This window comes from Spea bombifrons, chromosome 10 (assembly GCF_027358695.1).
Source record: "Spea bombifrons isolate aSpeBom1 chromosome 10, aSpeBom1.2.pri, whole genome shotgun sequence".
In the NCBI taxonomy this organism is placed as follows: Eukaryota; Metazoa; Chordata; class Amphibia; order Anura; family Pelobatidae; genus Spea; species Spea bombifrons.
The window spans coordinates 24270488-24287909 of NC_071096.1; the positions used below are offsets into that span (position 1 = coordinate 24270488).

At 38.9% G+C, this 17422-nt stretch overlaps 1 protein-coding gene across 11 annotated transcripts in view; it reads right to left on the reverse strand.

Moving 5' to 3' along the window:
• Positions 1–17422, reverse strand: part of NRXN2 (neurexin 2) — a 200491-nt gene that overhangs the window by 28760 nt on the left and 154309 nt on the right. For 6 of the 11 annotated variants that reach the window (XM_053449718.1, XM_053449717.1, XM_053449713.1 and 3 more), the window contains 2 exons: positions 17032–17203; positions 15333–15422 (listed from right to left, as the gene is read on the reverse strand). In XM_053449718.1, coding sequence (XP_053305693.1) covers positions 15333–15422; positions 17032–17203 — 262 coding nt within the window. The remainder of the gene's footprint in view (positions 1–15332; positions 15423–17031; positions 17204–17422) is intronic. The other 5 variants (XM_053449719.1, XM_053449716.1, XM_053449714.1 and 2 more) reach the window with 1 other exon arrangement.

Sequence of the window (17422 nt, forward strand, 5' to 3'; positions counted from 1 at the left end):
AGTGAGATTGGCTTTAAACTAACACATTATTGCATACTTCGATAACCTGGCTAAGAAAAAATAACTACAACATATATTTACAGCATTATCTTATTAAATCATAAAATTGTTGTGAACTGGATAAGATATTTAAAAAGACTAAATGGGAACGGAAAGGCACACCATCTGAAAGGCAAAGGAAAGTGAAGTTAAAGATAAAACAATTTACTGTGAGACATCACTACACCATCATATGTAAAATGATAGTGCTACAATTCAACAGGTATTGCACAATTTCTGTCAATTACAGATGTACACCATTTTTTTATTTAGCCGTAACTCTCACAGTAAGTGACAATGTATTCATTGTCATTTTAGGGCATGAATTTCTAACGTACTTGCACAAAAAAAAACACTAGTAGAGTGCACTGGTCTGAATCTATGAACATTAAATGCTCAAATTGGAAAAACATTTAAGAGGAAAGTATTTGTAGATATTGTATTTGCAGTTTTCTAAGGTCCATGTTGGATCAAAGAGGATCCGTTGAAAAAAACAAAATAACAAGGAATACTACTTGCTTTTGATTGTTTAGACAAAGTTACTTTGTATAATCTACTCATTTGAGGTCAAGATAATCATTCATTCATTGCTAGGTAAAATTTACAACTTTGCAAATTATATAAATCTGTAATTTTTTGCAGACAATTTTAAATTTAGAAATCTTGTTTAGAACACACTTCTTATTTGGAACATGTAGGTCATCATTTTATAAACTAACTTTCATAATCGGCTTTCATGATTGGCTTTCATAATCACAATCTCTCATTGAGATTTTGTGAACTATATCTAATTTTACATTAATTTATTTCTTAGACAAAATCTACGGTAATATACAATGTAGTATATACCTTATGTTATTTTAAGCACATCTACAAATATCTGGGCTTGTTTTACAATGTTTTTCTGAATAATAACTAAACCTGAAAATGTATTTTCCACAAAACTCGGAGAATAACTATAGTGTTGAACTCTTAGGTAGCTAATAGGCAATTACTACAGCTGTATGTCACGCGCGCCCCGCGGCACGTACCCTTGGCGCTCACGTCGGTTCGCCAGTTCCCGGCACCTCCGTCGCTGCCGCCGACGCCGTGCGCATGCGTCGGTGTCGCGGCTCCGCCTCCGCCGCGATCCGACGTCGGCAGGGCAGTCCTGTCTCCACACCCTCGGCTGGGATCCTCTACGCGTACCGCCGGGACCGCGGTCATGACGCGTCGGAGGTCCGCATCGGCCGCGACGACGTCACGCGGCAGACACAACGTACGCAACGTAGGCTACGTACGCCACGCACGTAACGCCGCGGCCTGTATGTGAGTACCGTCTCCTATTTAAGCCCCATTTGTATCACAAGTCTTTACCCGTTCAAAGTGTTATGCTTTTTGGGTGTGCTGTTTCCTGCTATTTCTATATTGCCTTGTGTACGGACCATTGCCTGTTATTTGACCACGATTTTGATCTGCCTGCCTACGACCCCAGACCTGTTTAACCGTTATTGCTTCTGATCTGCCTGCCTACGACCCCGGACCTGTTTAACCGTTTTTGCATCTACTCTGCCTGCCTTGACCTTGGATACGTTTGACCTCGCTGCCTGCCATTGCCCTAGATCACGGACTGTTTACTGGACTTCTTTATTCAGTGCATATCTGCATAGTTGGATCCTCCATCGCTACCTGACCCCGTGACACTGTATTGGTCCAGTAGAAGATGGAGTCCTAAATAGAAGATGATTTTATCATTTTATTGGACCAGCATAGCAGAAAAAGTGATCTCTTCTGATGCCCCAAAAGCCCATGTGATTCTACATGTTTTTCTATGTTGGCCCAATAAATTGGATCTCCTTCAACCTCTAAGAGAGAAATTGTTAAAAATGATGACTTTTTGGGGATTATTTCTTTGCTTTTATCATTCTACCTTAGATAAATAAAATAAAGAAATGTATCTTTGATTAGCCAATCAGACACCTAGAGTACTATGGGGGTTATGCAATCTACCTTGAGTTAATTGCTCAAATATACTTCTCTACTCAGATAAACCTATAGGGTAGGGAATGAGGGGATAGTGTAAAATATAAAAACAAAAAATATTTTTAAGAGATATGAGGATGTGAGATTAATTTTGTGAGTTGGAACTTCATTGCAACTCACAGACTAGTGAATCTGCGAGGTGGCTGATTTTTTTCAACTCACATTCATACACATCTACATTAGATGAGCTAATGTGGGCTCTGTTATGTGTAAGGGGAGTGTATGTGTATATATGTGTTTATGGGCAGTCGTGTGTAAGGGCAGTGTAATCGCATATGCATGTTAATGGGAATGTGTGTGTAAAGGCAGCGTGTATGTGTGTTTACGGACAGGTGTGTGTAAAGGCAGTGTATATGGGCAGGTGTGTGTAAAGGCAGTGTATATGGGCAGGTGTGTGTAAGGGCAGTGTATGTGTATGTTTGTGTGTTTGTAAGCTGGTGTTCCGTATGGGCAGTGTGTGTGTGTAAGGGCAGTGTAGGTATTTGTATGTTTGTAAAAGTTGAAAAGTTATGATGGTGCCCTTTAGGAAATGTTTATTTATTGTATTGTTTAGCACCAAAGACACTATATGCTATGTGTTTAAGTTTGAGAAACTACACAACTAAGATACATAATTTAAGTACTTATATCCATTTTAATGTCTAAATGCCACATAAAGTGTTTGCTTCAAAAGATCCACACTGTTTGAAGAAGCTGTCAATTTATTTTGCTTTTTGTCCTTGTCCATCACCAACATCACATTTGTTATGCCTCGCCTCTTTTTTTGTGCTGCCATAGTTAAGACCATTTTGAATCATAATGTTCAAGCCGCTCCTAGGAAAAAAAACCCCAGGGCTTAGCAAAAGCTGCATCAAAATCGTTATGGGCTCAAAACATCATGTATGATATAGTATAGCTTCATGAAGTTACATCTATTCATGAAGGACATCTATTAGTACTAGCCTCTCAATTAGAAACATGTCACTAAAGTGTAATATGTGTATACAACAAACAGTTCCAGTATGAAACATTTTCTGACACTTACCAGTGGTATTCCACTGAATATATCTGCAAAAAGGTTTGCCAGTGCAGTGAAAGCATCCCACTCAGTGTCATGCCATTACAGGTTTGCATTGCAAACACATGTCAAAGGCATGTATCCTACTCCACTCATACATCATACTATTTAGATACACAATCCTTGGGCCAACTATTGTTTCAGCTGAGATATTTGCTGAGGAATACCTTTTGCCAAAAAGAACCTAGCCATATACATATATAAAGCCTGCATAGAACCTAGTTAGTGTAGAACTGACTTCTACTGAAGCTCCCACGTGGCCACCTTGTGGCACTCTGTAGCTAAGCAGAAAGCAAAAGGTGGCTTTTTTTCAGGCCATGGCTCCAGCTGAACCCATTTCTACATTTGGCCCTGCCCATTTCTGTCTCTGGCGCTAGCTCTTGCCATACAACCCCAACACAGTTATCACGATTTGGACATCTGAAATGCTGGGGGATATGCTAGACCTACTATTGCTGAGCTGCGCAAGATGCCTAAGCCAACTTGGCCCCTAGTTACTGTATATTGTCAAAATCAGGTTGGTGTATTATATACTTGTTAACCTCTCCCTCAGACACATGATATTCATCATATCCATATTTTTGGGAGCATATCAAATTATATAAATATAAACCAATAATAATATTACTCAATAATACATACACTTTGTAGATGTTTGGCCATGAACAGGTGTAACTCAGAAAATACTGGTAATTTGTTCTCTTAGCTATTTATTATTAAGGATCATAGCACAAATACCTTGCATTTGAGCTATTTAATGTTTGTATACTGAGGTGAGATTTATTAAATGAATTAAAAAAACATTGTACAGGGCCAGCACAGTTGGTAAGCTGAATTGTCTGATACCATGTATCTGGCATAATGCTTAAAGATAACCCTTAAGACGCCTAAACAATTAACCATGATACTAGTTCATAGACTGTAATTTGTGGGTACACATGTGCCAATAAGACTGACACAAATACAAAACACCACATTTACATGCAATATAGCTTTTTAATCTCAAACACACACACGCACACATGTTGATATCTGCAACATACAGTGAAGGAAAAAATATTTGATCCCCTGCTGATTTTGTACGTTTGATCAGTCTATAATTTTATTTGAACAGTGAGAGACAGAACAACAAAAAAAATCCAGAAAAATAAATTATAAATTGATTTGCATTTTACTCAGTGAAATAAGTATTTGACCCTTTGCAAAACATGACTTAGTACTTGGTGGCAAACCCCTTGTTGCCAATCAGAGGGGTTAGATATTTCTTATAGTTGGCCATCAGGTTTGCACACATCTCAGGAGGGATTTTGTCCCACTCGTCTTTGCAGATCCTCTCCAAGTCATTAAGGTTTTGAGGCTGACGTTTGGCAACTCAAACATTCAGCTCCCTCCACAGATTTTATATGGGATTAAGGTCTGGAGGACCCCTCCAGGACCTTAATGTGCTTCTTCTTGAGCCACTCCTGTGTTGCCTTGGCGGTGTGTTTTAGATCATTGTCATGCTGGAATACCCATCCATGACCCATTTTCAATGCCCTGGCTGAGGGAAGGAGGTTCTCACCCAAGACTTGACGGTACATGGCCCCATCCATCGTCCCTTTGATGCAGTGAAGTTGTCCTTTCCCCTTAGCAGAAAAACACGCCCAAAGCATAATGTTTATACCTCCATGTTTGACAGTGGGGATGGTGTTCTTGGGATCATAGGCAGCATTCCACCTCCTCCAAACACAGCGAGTTGAGTTGATGCCAAATAGTTCAATTTTGGTCTCATCTGACCACAATACTTTCACCCAGTTCTCCTTTGAATCATTTAGGTGTTAAATGGCAAACTTCACGGCCTGTACATGTGCTTTCTCAAGCAGGGGGACCTTGCGGGCGCTGCAGGATTTCAGTCCTTCACGGCGTAATGTGTTATCAATTGTTTTCCTGGTGACTATGGTCCCAGCTGCCTTGAGATCATTGACAAGATCTTCTCGTGTAGTTTTGGGCTGATTCCTCACCGTTCTCATGATCATTGAAAATCCACGAGGTGAGATCTTGCATGGAGCCCCAGACTGAGGGAGATTGACCGTTATTTTGTGTTTCTTCCATTTGCGAATTATCGCACCAGCTGTTTCCAGCTTTTCACCAAGCTGCTTGGTAATGGTCGTGTAGTACAGTCCTGCCTTGTGTGGGTCTAAAATATTGTGCCTGACATCCTTGGACAGCTCTTTGGTCTTGGCCATGGTGGAGAGTTTGGAATCTGATTGATTGCTTCTGTGGACAGGTGTCTTTTATACAGGTAACAAGCTGAGATTAGGAGCACTCCCTTTAAGAGAGCCAGACATCTTACTGATTGATAGGGGATCAAATACTTATTTCACTGAATAAATGCAAATCAATTTATAACTTATTTGAAATGCGTTATTCTGGATTTTTTGTTGTTATTCTGTCTCTCACTGTTGAAATAAGCCAACTATTAAAATTATAGACTGATCATGTCTTTGTTAGTGGGCAAACGTACAAAATCAGCAGGGGATCAAATACATGTACTGTATTTCTTTTATTAAAACCACAGCACAGAATTAGTGTGTTCAGAAAAATACTTTTCTATGATAGTATCAACTGTTCTGTGGAGGTATACATTTTCACACCATGATATAGAAGAAAAAATGTTCATGAAAAGTAAAGTTCAACAAAGTGTAACAAATAGTCATTCCTGGATAATGTAGGCTTCAGAAGCATTCTGTGTAAATACAATACCCAAAATTAGTTCACAGAACAAGTATTAGTGGTTCAATGATAATTACAACCTCTCTTGCCTGATGATAAAACACAGCCCCCCTTGTTATGGCATCACAGATCTCCTTCTTCACCCCTTTCCTATACAGAAAATGTTAAAGGGACTTATTACACAATTATAAATTAAAATAGATTAAAATCCCTTTAATTGCCTTTTACCAAGTTCTTATACTATTGAGACAACTTATGTCATTTTGTAACCCTCTGTGGGTCATTTTCTATTTATAAAAGGAAATATTTGAGTTCTTTTGAAAAAAAAGTGTAGTTTAGCCTTGTTTAGCCATCATTTAGCAAATATAAATTTTGGTGCTATTTGTTAACATTTTGTTAGGGTTTTTTTTTCTGCTTTTTAATCATTTAGTACCTCAGGTTTAGTTGGCTTTTTTTTCCTTCAAGAGTTACGTTAGAAAATTGTGCCTACTCAGACAGTGCTATTAGATTTTCCCCATTTTTTTGAAATTTTGCTGATGTTTCATAAGCCCCTACAACTTGCGTGAAAAAAATAGAGATTAAGAGAATCTCTTAACACAATTTTTAATGAATGTGAATTTAGAATCAATATCATGCCTTTGGTTTTTTTGCCCCACATGAAAAAAGCTGAAAAAAAGGGCATGCTTAGACGGATGCCCAGCATTCAGGCACCCTGGTAACCAAGTGCTTTACATAGCCCCACAGCACAAGCAGCAACTATGAGCTGCACTAAAACCAATGGCTCTGCACACAAGGTAAGAGGGACAGCAAGCTGTGCTAGGAGGGAGAGAAGCTCAGAAAGGAAGTAGGAGAGGATGAAAATTAGTGTGTGTGTAAGTGTATGGTGTTAGTGCCTACACTGCTTGTAGTTATGTATGTAACAGTATAATATTAGCAGGGCCGGCCCAAGACAAAATGCCGCCTGGGGCGAAGTTTAAAATGCCGCCCCCCCATTATCTACCCTTCCTCTCCCTGCCGCCCCCCCATTATCTACCCTTCCTCTCCCTGCCGCCCCCCAATATCTACCCTTCCTCTCCCTGCCGCCCCCCCATTATCTACCCTTCCTCTCCCTTCCTCCTCCCCCCATACTTACCTTTCAGCAGTCCTGCGGTGAGTCTCCCTGCTCGGTCTCGGTGCCGGCTTGTAATGCTGAGCGCCGGAAATGACGTCATCTTCCGGGTTCAACATTACAAGCCCTTCAAAAGTGCCGCCTGGAGCGGTTGCCCCACTCGGCTCCATTGTCTGGCGGGCCCTGAGTATTAGAGTAAGTGTATGTGTCCGTGTATGATGTCAGCATGAATGTGTGTTTTACTTTTTAGTGTTAGCATACAGTGTATCAGTGTATGATGTTAGTCTCAGGAATGAGCCTAGGTTTAGTGGCCCCTAGGAGAAATGGAAGGGAGGGAGAGATTATCTGGAAGTGTGTGTAAGTGTACAGCATACTTTATGTTAGTACGTGTGTATATCAGTTATGAGGACAACAAAGAAATACTACACTCAGATGATATTAACCCTAGACTCACCTCTTTTCCCGCTCATTTAATGATCTTATAGCCACTGTGTGCCAGAAGTGTTACGATTAATGGCAGAGAAAATGCTGGGGAAGTTAAATAAAAATCAAAATAGTGTTCCACACTGATGCTGACACACAAACACATACAGTATCTCACAAAAGTGAGTACACCTCTCACATTTTTGTAACTATTGTAATATATATTTTCATGCGACAACACTGAAGAAATGACACTCTGCTGCAATATAAAGTAGTGAGAGTACAGCTTGTCCCCTCAAATATAACTCAACATATATGGCAAAAAAAGTGAGTACACCCCTAAGTGGAAATGTCCAAATTGGGCCAAATTAGTCATTTCCCCTCCCCAGTGTCATGTGACTTGTTAGTGTTACAAGGTCTCAGGTGTGAATGGGGAGCAGGTGTGTTAAGTTTTGTGTTATCGCTCTCTCACTCTCTCATACTGGTCACTGAAAGTTCAACATGGCACCTCATGGCAAAGAACTCTCTGAGGATCTGAAAATAAGAATTGTTGCTCTACATAAAGATGGCCTAGGCCAGGGGTAGGCAATCTTTGGCACTCCTGATGTTGTGGACTACATCTCCCATAATGCTCTTACAGTCATAATGCTGGCAAAGCATCAAGGGAAATGTAGTTCACAACACCCTGAAACTGAGCTACAGCACGGTGGGCAAAACCTTACGGTGGTTTCACAGGACAGGTCCACTCAGAACAGGCCTTGCCATGGTCGACCAAAAAAGTTGAATGGACGTGCTCAGCATCACATCCAGAAGTTGTCTTTGGGAAATAGACGTATGAGTGCTGCCAGCATTGCTGTGGAGGTTGAAAGGGTGGGGGGTCAGCCTGTCAGTACTTAGACCATATGCCACACACTGCATCAAATTGGTCTGCATGGTTGTCGTCCCAGGAGGAAGCCTCTTCTAAAGATGTTGCACAAGAAAGCCTGCAAACAGTTTGCTGAAGACAAGCAGACCAACATAAACTTATTTGGTTCAGATGATGTCAATCGTGTTTGGAGGCAACCAGGTGAGGAGTACAAAGACAAGCGTGTCTTGCCTACAGTGAAGCATGGTGGTGGGAGTGTCATGGTCTGGGCCTGCATGAGTGTTGCCGGCACTGGGGAGCTACAGTTCATTGAAGGAACCATGAATGCCAACATGTACTGTGAGATACAGAAGCAGAGCATGATCCCCTCCCTTCGGAGACTGGGTATTCCAACATAATAAAGACACTTTGGGCCCAATTTGGACATTTCCACTTAGGGCTGTTTGTTGCCAAGGTTTAGACATTAGTGGCTGTGTGTTATATTTGAGGGGACAGCAAATTTACACTGTTATACATGCTGTACACTCACTACTTTACATTATAGCAGAGTGTAATTTCTTCAGTGTCACATGAAAAGATGCTTACACACATACATGCTCACACACAATAGAATACACAGCCTCGTGTTTAACCATATTGCACTTCCTCTCTGGAGTATGGGCAGGGGGTGCTTCCTCTTACAGGGTTCATGTTTTAGGGCTATGCGTTCCATTTGTCAGATACAGACAAATGAAGGCAGACAACATGGTGCTAAGTATGGTTAAAAGAAACATTACATTTTCCTGCAGACATTATACCGTATTTGCTCGATTATAAGACGGCCCTGATTATAAGACGACCCCCAAAATCTGAATATTAATTTATGAAAAAAAGAAAAAGCCTGAATATAAGACGACCCTATAGGAAAAAAGTTTTACCAGTAAATGTTAATTCATGTAAACTATGTGAACATTTTTTTTTTAATAAAAGCTATGATTGAGAAAAATATTTTGTTTTTATTGCCCCAGAAATGCCTTATACCCCCTATATGCCACTGTGCCCCATGATATGCCTTTTAACCCTCTAAATGCCACTGTGCCCCATGATATGCCTTTTGACCCCCTATGTGCCACTCTGCATCCAGAATTGCCTTATACCCCTATATGCCACTCTGGCATTTAGGGGGTTAAAAGGCATATTATGGGGCAGAGTGGCATATAGGGAGGTATAAGGCATTTCAGGAGGCAGAGTGGCATATAGAGGGTTAAAATGCATTTCTGGAGGGAGAGTGGCATTAAGGGGGTTAAAAGGCATTTCACAGAGCACTCTGCCTCCAGAAATGCCTTATGCCCCCCATTTAACACTCCCTCCCCCTCCCTCCTCCAAACTTACCCGAGCTTCTGAGTCCCCGGTGCGTAGTCTGGGTAGCGTGTAGAGCTCCGGGAGGAGGTGCGGCTAGCAGCGGGGGTTGTCCCTCCCGGCTGCAGCGGACGTTGTGTACGCGAATCGCGTAGAGCTCTACAAACTGCCGGACTAAGCCCCGGGGACTCAGAGGTACCGGTAAGTGTGTGTGTGGGGTTGCTTAGTCCGGGCAGCGTGTAGAGCTCTACGCGAATCACGCAGAGCTCTACACGCTGCCTGGACTAAGCACCAGGGACTCAGAAGTACCAGTAAGTGTGGGGGGGGCGGGGTTGACAGGAGGATCCAGGTCCCCTGCATCGCTGCGGGGGATCTGGATCTTAGTCTCATAGTCAGACCTAGTTGAGGTCTGATTATAAGACGACCCCGATTATAAGACAAGGGGTATTTTTTCAGAGCATTTGCTCTGGAAAAAAACTCATCTTATAATCGAGCAAATACGTTAGTTATTTTTCCTGCCATAAGAAAAGCTGAGGTGATCATGTTTATCAAGGCAATATTCCTAAGTGCCCTCTCTATGTTCCTTCACCTAGGGTTATTTCTAAGGTTTCTGAAGGTCATAAAGACATTGTGAAAAATCACCACTGCTATAAACAATTGGTTAATTATTAATGTGCCAGATACATTCCTGAGTAAAGGTAGTGAGTCAATTTAATTTCTCCCTTGCATGGAATGGCCATAGCTTTATAGTAAATAATGAAAATATCCCTAAATATAACTAAAGGTGTAACTGTGGAAGCTTTTTCCATATGACTGAGAAAGCCTATTACTGCATTAGGATCGCTGTTCTTATTTTTTTTAAAAAACACACTACCAGAGATTAGTAAAATTTATTTTTGCATCATCAATTATATATATAAACATATATTATTCTACTATATTAGGTCACTAATAGAATATATGGCCACTTTATATTGCCAATTAATCTTATGTTTTGCCCCGAGTATAAAACTTCACAGTAATTAATACACTGATGAGTCTTGTCTTTTGACAAGGCATCACATCACTAGGCACAAATTATATATGGGCATCTTACACAGTTCCCCCGATCGGCATATATGTATATAACGCTGACTATCTAGTTAATTCTAGTAAACGTTGCCATGACTACCTGGCACTCTGACTATACGTCCGAGTATCGGGCGCGTCGATGACGTCACACGCATGCGCACATTGTTGCGATACACGCCGAGTCCGGTGATCTTGAACACTACAGGTGCGGTAAGTTCTGCTTCTAATTATTTGTAATTACACACAATATAAATATATATATATAAGTCCCACGAGTGCCGGCAGCTATTCTTGGAACGTATATAGATATATATATATATATATACCATATTTGCTCGAATATAAGACAAGGCTTTTTCCAGAGAAAATACTCTGAAAAATACCCCTCATCTTACATTTGTGGTCGTCTTATAATCGGACCATAAATAGAGGTCTGACTATAAGACTGAAATCTAGATCCTCTGGTGCACTGCAGGGGACCTGTTCCTCTTCTCTGGCAACCTCCGATGCAGCTGGCACTTCCTCTGGGGATTCTATAACTGAGTGCCAGCATAACATGACCTTCCGGTGCGCCATCATAGAAGCCCCGTGGAAGTGCCAGGCAAAAGCGTAAGTTGTGTACATGCATAGCACAGACATTCACAGGCTGCTAGAGAGGAGGATCCCCCGCAGCACTGCAGGGGACCTGAATCCTCCTCTTTGGCAGCCGGTGAAAGTCTGCGCTATGTGCACAGACAACCTCCGCTTCCGCTTATCACTTCCGCTGGGGCTTCTATGATGGAGCACATGACCTTCCGGTGCTCAGTCATAGAAGCCCCGGCAGAAGCGCCTGGTAGCAGCAGAGGTTCTCTACGTGCATTGCGCAGATGCCCACAAGCTGCCCCCACTAGACACCAGGGAGTCTGAAGCACAAGGTTAGTCTGGGGGGCAGAGTAGCATATAGGGGCATAAGGCATTTCTGGGGGGGCATAGTGGCATATCAGGGAGGCAGAGTGGCATATAGGGGGTATAAGGTATATCAGGGGCAGAGTGGCATATAGAGGGGTATAAGGCATATATTGGCAAATCAGGGAGGCAGAGTGGCATATAGGGGCATATCGGGGCAGAGTGGCATATAGGGGGTATAAGGCATATCTGGGGGCAGAGTGGCAAACCTGGGGGCAGATGTCCCTATAAGGGGGTAGTGTGGCATTTAGGTGGTTAAAGCATATCTGAGGGGCAGATTGGCATATAAAGGGGAATAGGGAATATCTGGGGGGCAGAGAGGCAAGCCTGGCGGCAGATGTGCATAACTGGGGAAGGTTGGCAAATAAAAGGAAATAAAAACATGCATTTTTTCTCAATCATAGTTTTTATTAAATATGAAGACAATAGTTTACATGCTAATTAATGTTAACTAGTAAAACTTTTTTCCTATAGGGTAGTCTTATATTCAGGCTTTTTCTTTTTTTTCTAAATGAATATTAAACTTTTGGGGGGTCGTCTTATAATCAGGGTTGTCTTATAATCAAGCAATACGGTGTATTTATATATGCATATAGTACAAATAGTGGATTGCCACTGATCTTGCTCTATTTTTACTTTTCCTTAATTTGTTTATTGGGGGTCTTATAAGGGGCATCACAAATTTCTTCTTCTGTGCAGAATTAGTATGTGTAATATACTTGTCTATTGTAGTATCCACTGTTCTGTGGAGGTATACATTTGCACACCATGATACAGAGAAAAACATTTCCATGAAAAGTCAATTTTATCAGATGTAATAAAATAGACATTCCTGGACAGTGTATGTTTCAAAATCATTCTGTGTAAATGCAATACCACGTGGATGTGGATGTGTAAGTGTTTGTGTGATTATGAATGTGGATGTGTAAGTGTGTGGATGATCATGGGTGTGTATGTGTGAACATGCCAAATATAGGATCTGCGTGATATTAATGATCTTAGCTTCCTCACTGTAAGTTAAAGAATACATAATTTAGAAAACTCATCAAACATCTGAAATTATAACAAGCAAGCATTTTGACTAGTCTGTCAATCATGTTAAACTAACATCAGCATAATTCCAAATCCCTCTACAATTTATGGAGGATGTTTTAATTTTCAACAAAGGGTTAAAAATTAAGGTTGTATCCCTAAAGTTTTCATGAAATTAATATTAGTCCCTTTAACGTTTTTTTTTAATCCATCAGGTTTATAATTTTTTACTCTTTCCTGTTGTCTTTATTAAGTCTTTGTCTTCACAAATAAAATACAAATACATAAGAATACATAACTGTTTATAATCTCTTTAGCAGAAGTTAGTAAATAATTAAATTTATTTTTTAGCATGATTGTGTGTATGTATAAATATCTATAAACACACACACAAATTAATATATATATACAAATGCACAGGTCTGTTAGGATTGAGAAGGAGAAGAGAATTCAGAAAAAATGAAAAAAATACATAAAGATATGAGATGTATAAATTAAAGAATGCAAAGAAAACTGTTGAAACAAAGTTCAAAATGTGAAATTCTTGTAAATTCTTAAGAAAAAATAAAGGACAGGAAATGTTAGAACAAGAGGTCATAATCTAAAACTAGAGGGTAAAAGGCGTCAGTGTAATTTAAGGACATTTTACTGGACTGAGAAGATAAATGGAACAGTCTCCCAGCAAAAGCAGTAGAAGGACTGATTAATAGATGCTGTCTTATCTGCCACAAAAAGAGATGTGTTTGAAATGTAGAATTTGAATTCTATGTTTCAAACACATCTCTTGCTACCTGCATCCACATGGTACTCCCTGCCAGTCAGCTACTGTGCTGGCTCATAGATAGTTCCAGGGGTGTTGGGGAAGGTTAGCACGTGCAGAAATCAGTCTCCCTGATTTCAATGGGAGCTCTTTTCTATGACTGATTAGCTGCTGTAAGCATCCAGTCGATGGCCACATATGGTACCAAGGAGGCTTTGTGCTGCAGCTCTGAAGCTGCATCTTCTACTAAAGGTAAGTGATTTCATTAAGATGTTAAGGAATGCATTTAAAATACATACAAAGTACTTTTATTTGCATTCTTTGTTGGGGAGAATGCATGGGACACTGGGCTGTCACTTTAAATGTCTACCCTCTATACCCACCCAAAAACAGACCATGCCTGCTGGTCATAACTGACCAATAAGAATTCAACAAATAATTAAAAAAATATAATAATAAAAACTTGTGTCTCCAGAGCTATTTCTGACTAATTGCGTGGATATGTTAATTCAAAAATATAGCTTTGAAATAGCAATACGTAACTTGTACTTTTTGCCCTATAATGCGCAAAAAAACCCCATTAAAAGATTATTTGGTAAACTCAAGAGAGATTTTACCTAGCATGTTTTTCATTAGCTTTTGTAGGGGGTAAATTATTTTTCAAATAAAAGCTTTTTTTTTTACAATGTTATTATTTTTATATGTAGCACATTTGATTAATATGATTACAATTAAAAGTATCTAAAGAAAACCCTTCTTTTCCTGAAAAAAAAAAAAACAATATATCATTTGTAAGGGTATGGTAAAGGAGAAGGAAAAAAATTACAGCTAAACACAAACACTGCAGAAATTTCCACAAAGGGAACAAAATAAAAAAACAGCTCTGTCCTTAAGGCGTTAATAAATAAACCATAACCTGTACTTTAAATATCAATTGTATAACTATAATATATAAATATATTACTAATTATATATTGTAGTTACTAATCAAGATTAAGTCAAGGTAGACTAACAACAACTAAACAATCGTGTTGTAATAAAGTTCAGTTTTTGAGGAATGTAAAATGTAAAAAGATACCCACATATTAATGGTAAGGAACACCATTACAACATATAAATGCTTATAAAGTGTATGGTGCATTCAGGTTGTCATAACGGATAGTAGGTTATTCATATCGCCAGGTTAAAAGTATACATTTAAAAAATAAATTGCTCTATCAAAAAATATACTATTATTATTTGCACTAAGCAAGACTATTACAATATTTTTCCAGATGCAAAGCTGAAAGTGTTATTTATTTTTTCTAGCGTTTCCTGAGTTAATACATTGCAAAAAAAACTATTATTGCAAACCTCTTCAAGACTTTTAATTAGGAGTTCCTACAAATTACTCAGTAAATCATAATTTCTTTTAACTACTTTTAAGGTAGCATCACAATTCACAACAAGATACCATTGGAAAATAACCATACTTGTAATGGTCCAGGTACATCAAAAAATGTAAGTATAACAATTCAGGCTATGCTACATAGCTGTTATGTACTGTTATGTTATGCTGTGATCCCTTTTGAATCATATCTTGATTAGTTTTTTTCTTTATGTCTGGTTTAGTTTAGTGAATTCAATTCAAAATTTCACTTCTGTATAATAATGTGGATGTAAATCTCAAATTAACTTATTTTTTGACATTTCCATAACAGTATTAATAATTTTAATTAAACCCAAATTAAAAAGGATGTAATACTGGTCTAGATTTAGTCTAATTACTAAAATACTAAATTTATCACTCTTCTAGAAAACATGAATTGAGAATAGAAAAAAAAAAGAAAGGGAAGGAAGATGGATTAAGATTAAAGTTTAATGCTTAATGAAAAAAAACGTGGACAATTTCTCTTAAGAATTTTCTCCACCTTCTCATGCCATCAATTTTTAAGGCAACCTCCCCTTCCCCAAAAGTTACCTTTGTCTAGTAGCCACTCGTCTACAACACGACCCAGGCGGTAGGGGATGCGCTGACGGGCAAGCGCCAATCTTTCACTATCGGGGATCCCTTTATAGAGTTTTAATAAAAGAATGTTAGAGGCATTAGGATCTGAAAGGTGAAAGGTTAGATGTTAACAGGTCAAGGCACATTTACAGTGGTTAGAACAAGGTTAAGATGTATTTAAGAAGATTAATCCCATCTGGCCTTATTCTTTATAGTTATAATAAGTATTTTTGGATTGCAAGAATTGGGAAAGCTGCCATGAAGTTACTATCATGTCCTTTACTGCTTTATTGACTATAGGTCTGCCATCATTCACTCGTCTTGTCTTACCCTTAGCGTCAAGTTAAGGATCAAACTAATATTTATGATGATCATGAATTCAAAACAGACAGTCCCAGGACTTCAGTCTAGGAACGGTGCTACTAGTTAAATCTAAAACGTGCAGTCAGTCAAATTTGAATTCTTTTTAAACAGAGGTGGACATGGAAGGATTTTACTCTGAATGCATAACTAAAACAGGAATAGGGGTAAACTGGCAGATGCAGAAACAGTTGTGCAATAGTAAGGGAAAGGAGACGGCACCTCTTTATTCAGAGGGTAATATAGGCACTTTTCACAGCTGAATGGGATTTTACCAGTAATTTGCACTGGTTTAATATGTCCTTATTGTATATGAATAGGGTTATTGTCATAAAACCTCTGTCTGAATTCATCAATAATTTTAATTGGGTCTGTTTGTAGCAGAGGAGAAAAACAAACAAAAGCTACACAAAATGTAAGGAATTATAGTCTGTATACTTGTGGTGATCATGGGTTCAAGTTGAAGTTTTAGATTGTCTATGCATGAATCACATTTTAAGGTGGTACCACTATTCTCTACATGGGAAATACAATCTATCCAAGATGGTATTGTTGACTTATTACCAATAAATGTGGCAGAACACATTTATGACATTTGCAGCAACAGCCTTGAACACGATGGACTTGCTTCTTTATTTCATCCTAAATTAATATTTTACTATGTATGCCATGTCAATATGGGTTCTACATTAACTGTTCTAAGACATAAGTCTTACATCTAAAAAAAATATGTTGTTTTTATTTCCAAATCTTGCATTCCAAACTGCATAAATGATGTCAATCCTGAAAAGCCAAAGTAATGAAAATAACGGCAGAAGGGATTAAAAGCTAAAAAAGCTATTTATTTCTGTTTATGAATTGGTTAGTAGGGTTAAAGCAGGTAGTTTAATAACTCCCACTTCACTTTTAGAATTATGTTTATTGGTAGACTTTCTTTAATTAATACTTCCTCATTATTATTTATTTTGACAAAAAATACACAAACAAGCTCCATATTATTTGTTACCCAATTTTAAGAATATTTAAAAAGATGCAAAACTTTTCAAAATTCAAAAGACAGCGAGCCAATGGACACCATAGAAAGTGTATAGAAATTTAGTGATTCATGTGAAACAAATAGGTCCATGCAAATTACATTTCAAATGCAAATAATAGGATCGTGTTTTTAATTCCACAAAATCACATGACACCTTTAACATTTTCAAACAGAGGGAGGGTAAAGTGACACGAAGATCAGTAGGTATTAATAGCTATTCACACTCATAGAATGGAAACCACAGAGCCTCCTCCTTTGCCGGTGGCAATTTCTCACCTGCAGGGTATCTCTCGTTGACGGGCCAGCTGTCCACCTGCAGGGTAGCATTACCCCCACTACGAGTAAACCGCACCACATGATACTTCCCATCGCTCACCAGGGCCCCTGGCTCCTCGATAGTTATATCATCTGTGCCCACGTTAAATATCACCCCCACTGTGCCCTGGTCCTACAGGAAGGGACAAAAAGAAGGAATAGTTGACATACTGCACAACAGGTGAAATAAAATTAATTACATGTACTGTTACATTTAAAAGTAAATAACTTGTACATACTATAAAATAAACCATTTTCGTATAAATAGCTATAATCAATAATATTTTTGATTCACTGAGGGAGTTTTCATAACTAGTCATCATAACAGCTCTATTCTACATGGTGCTTTTCT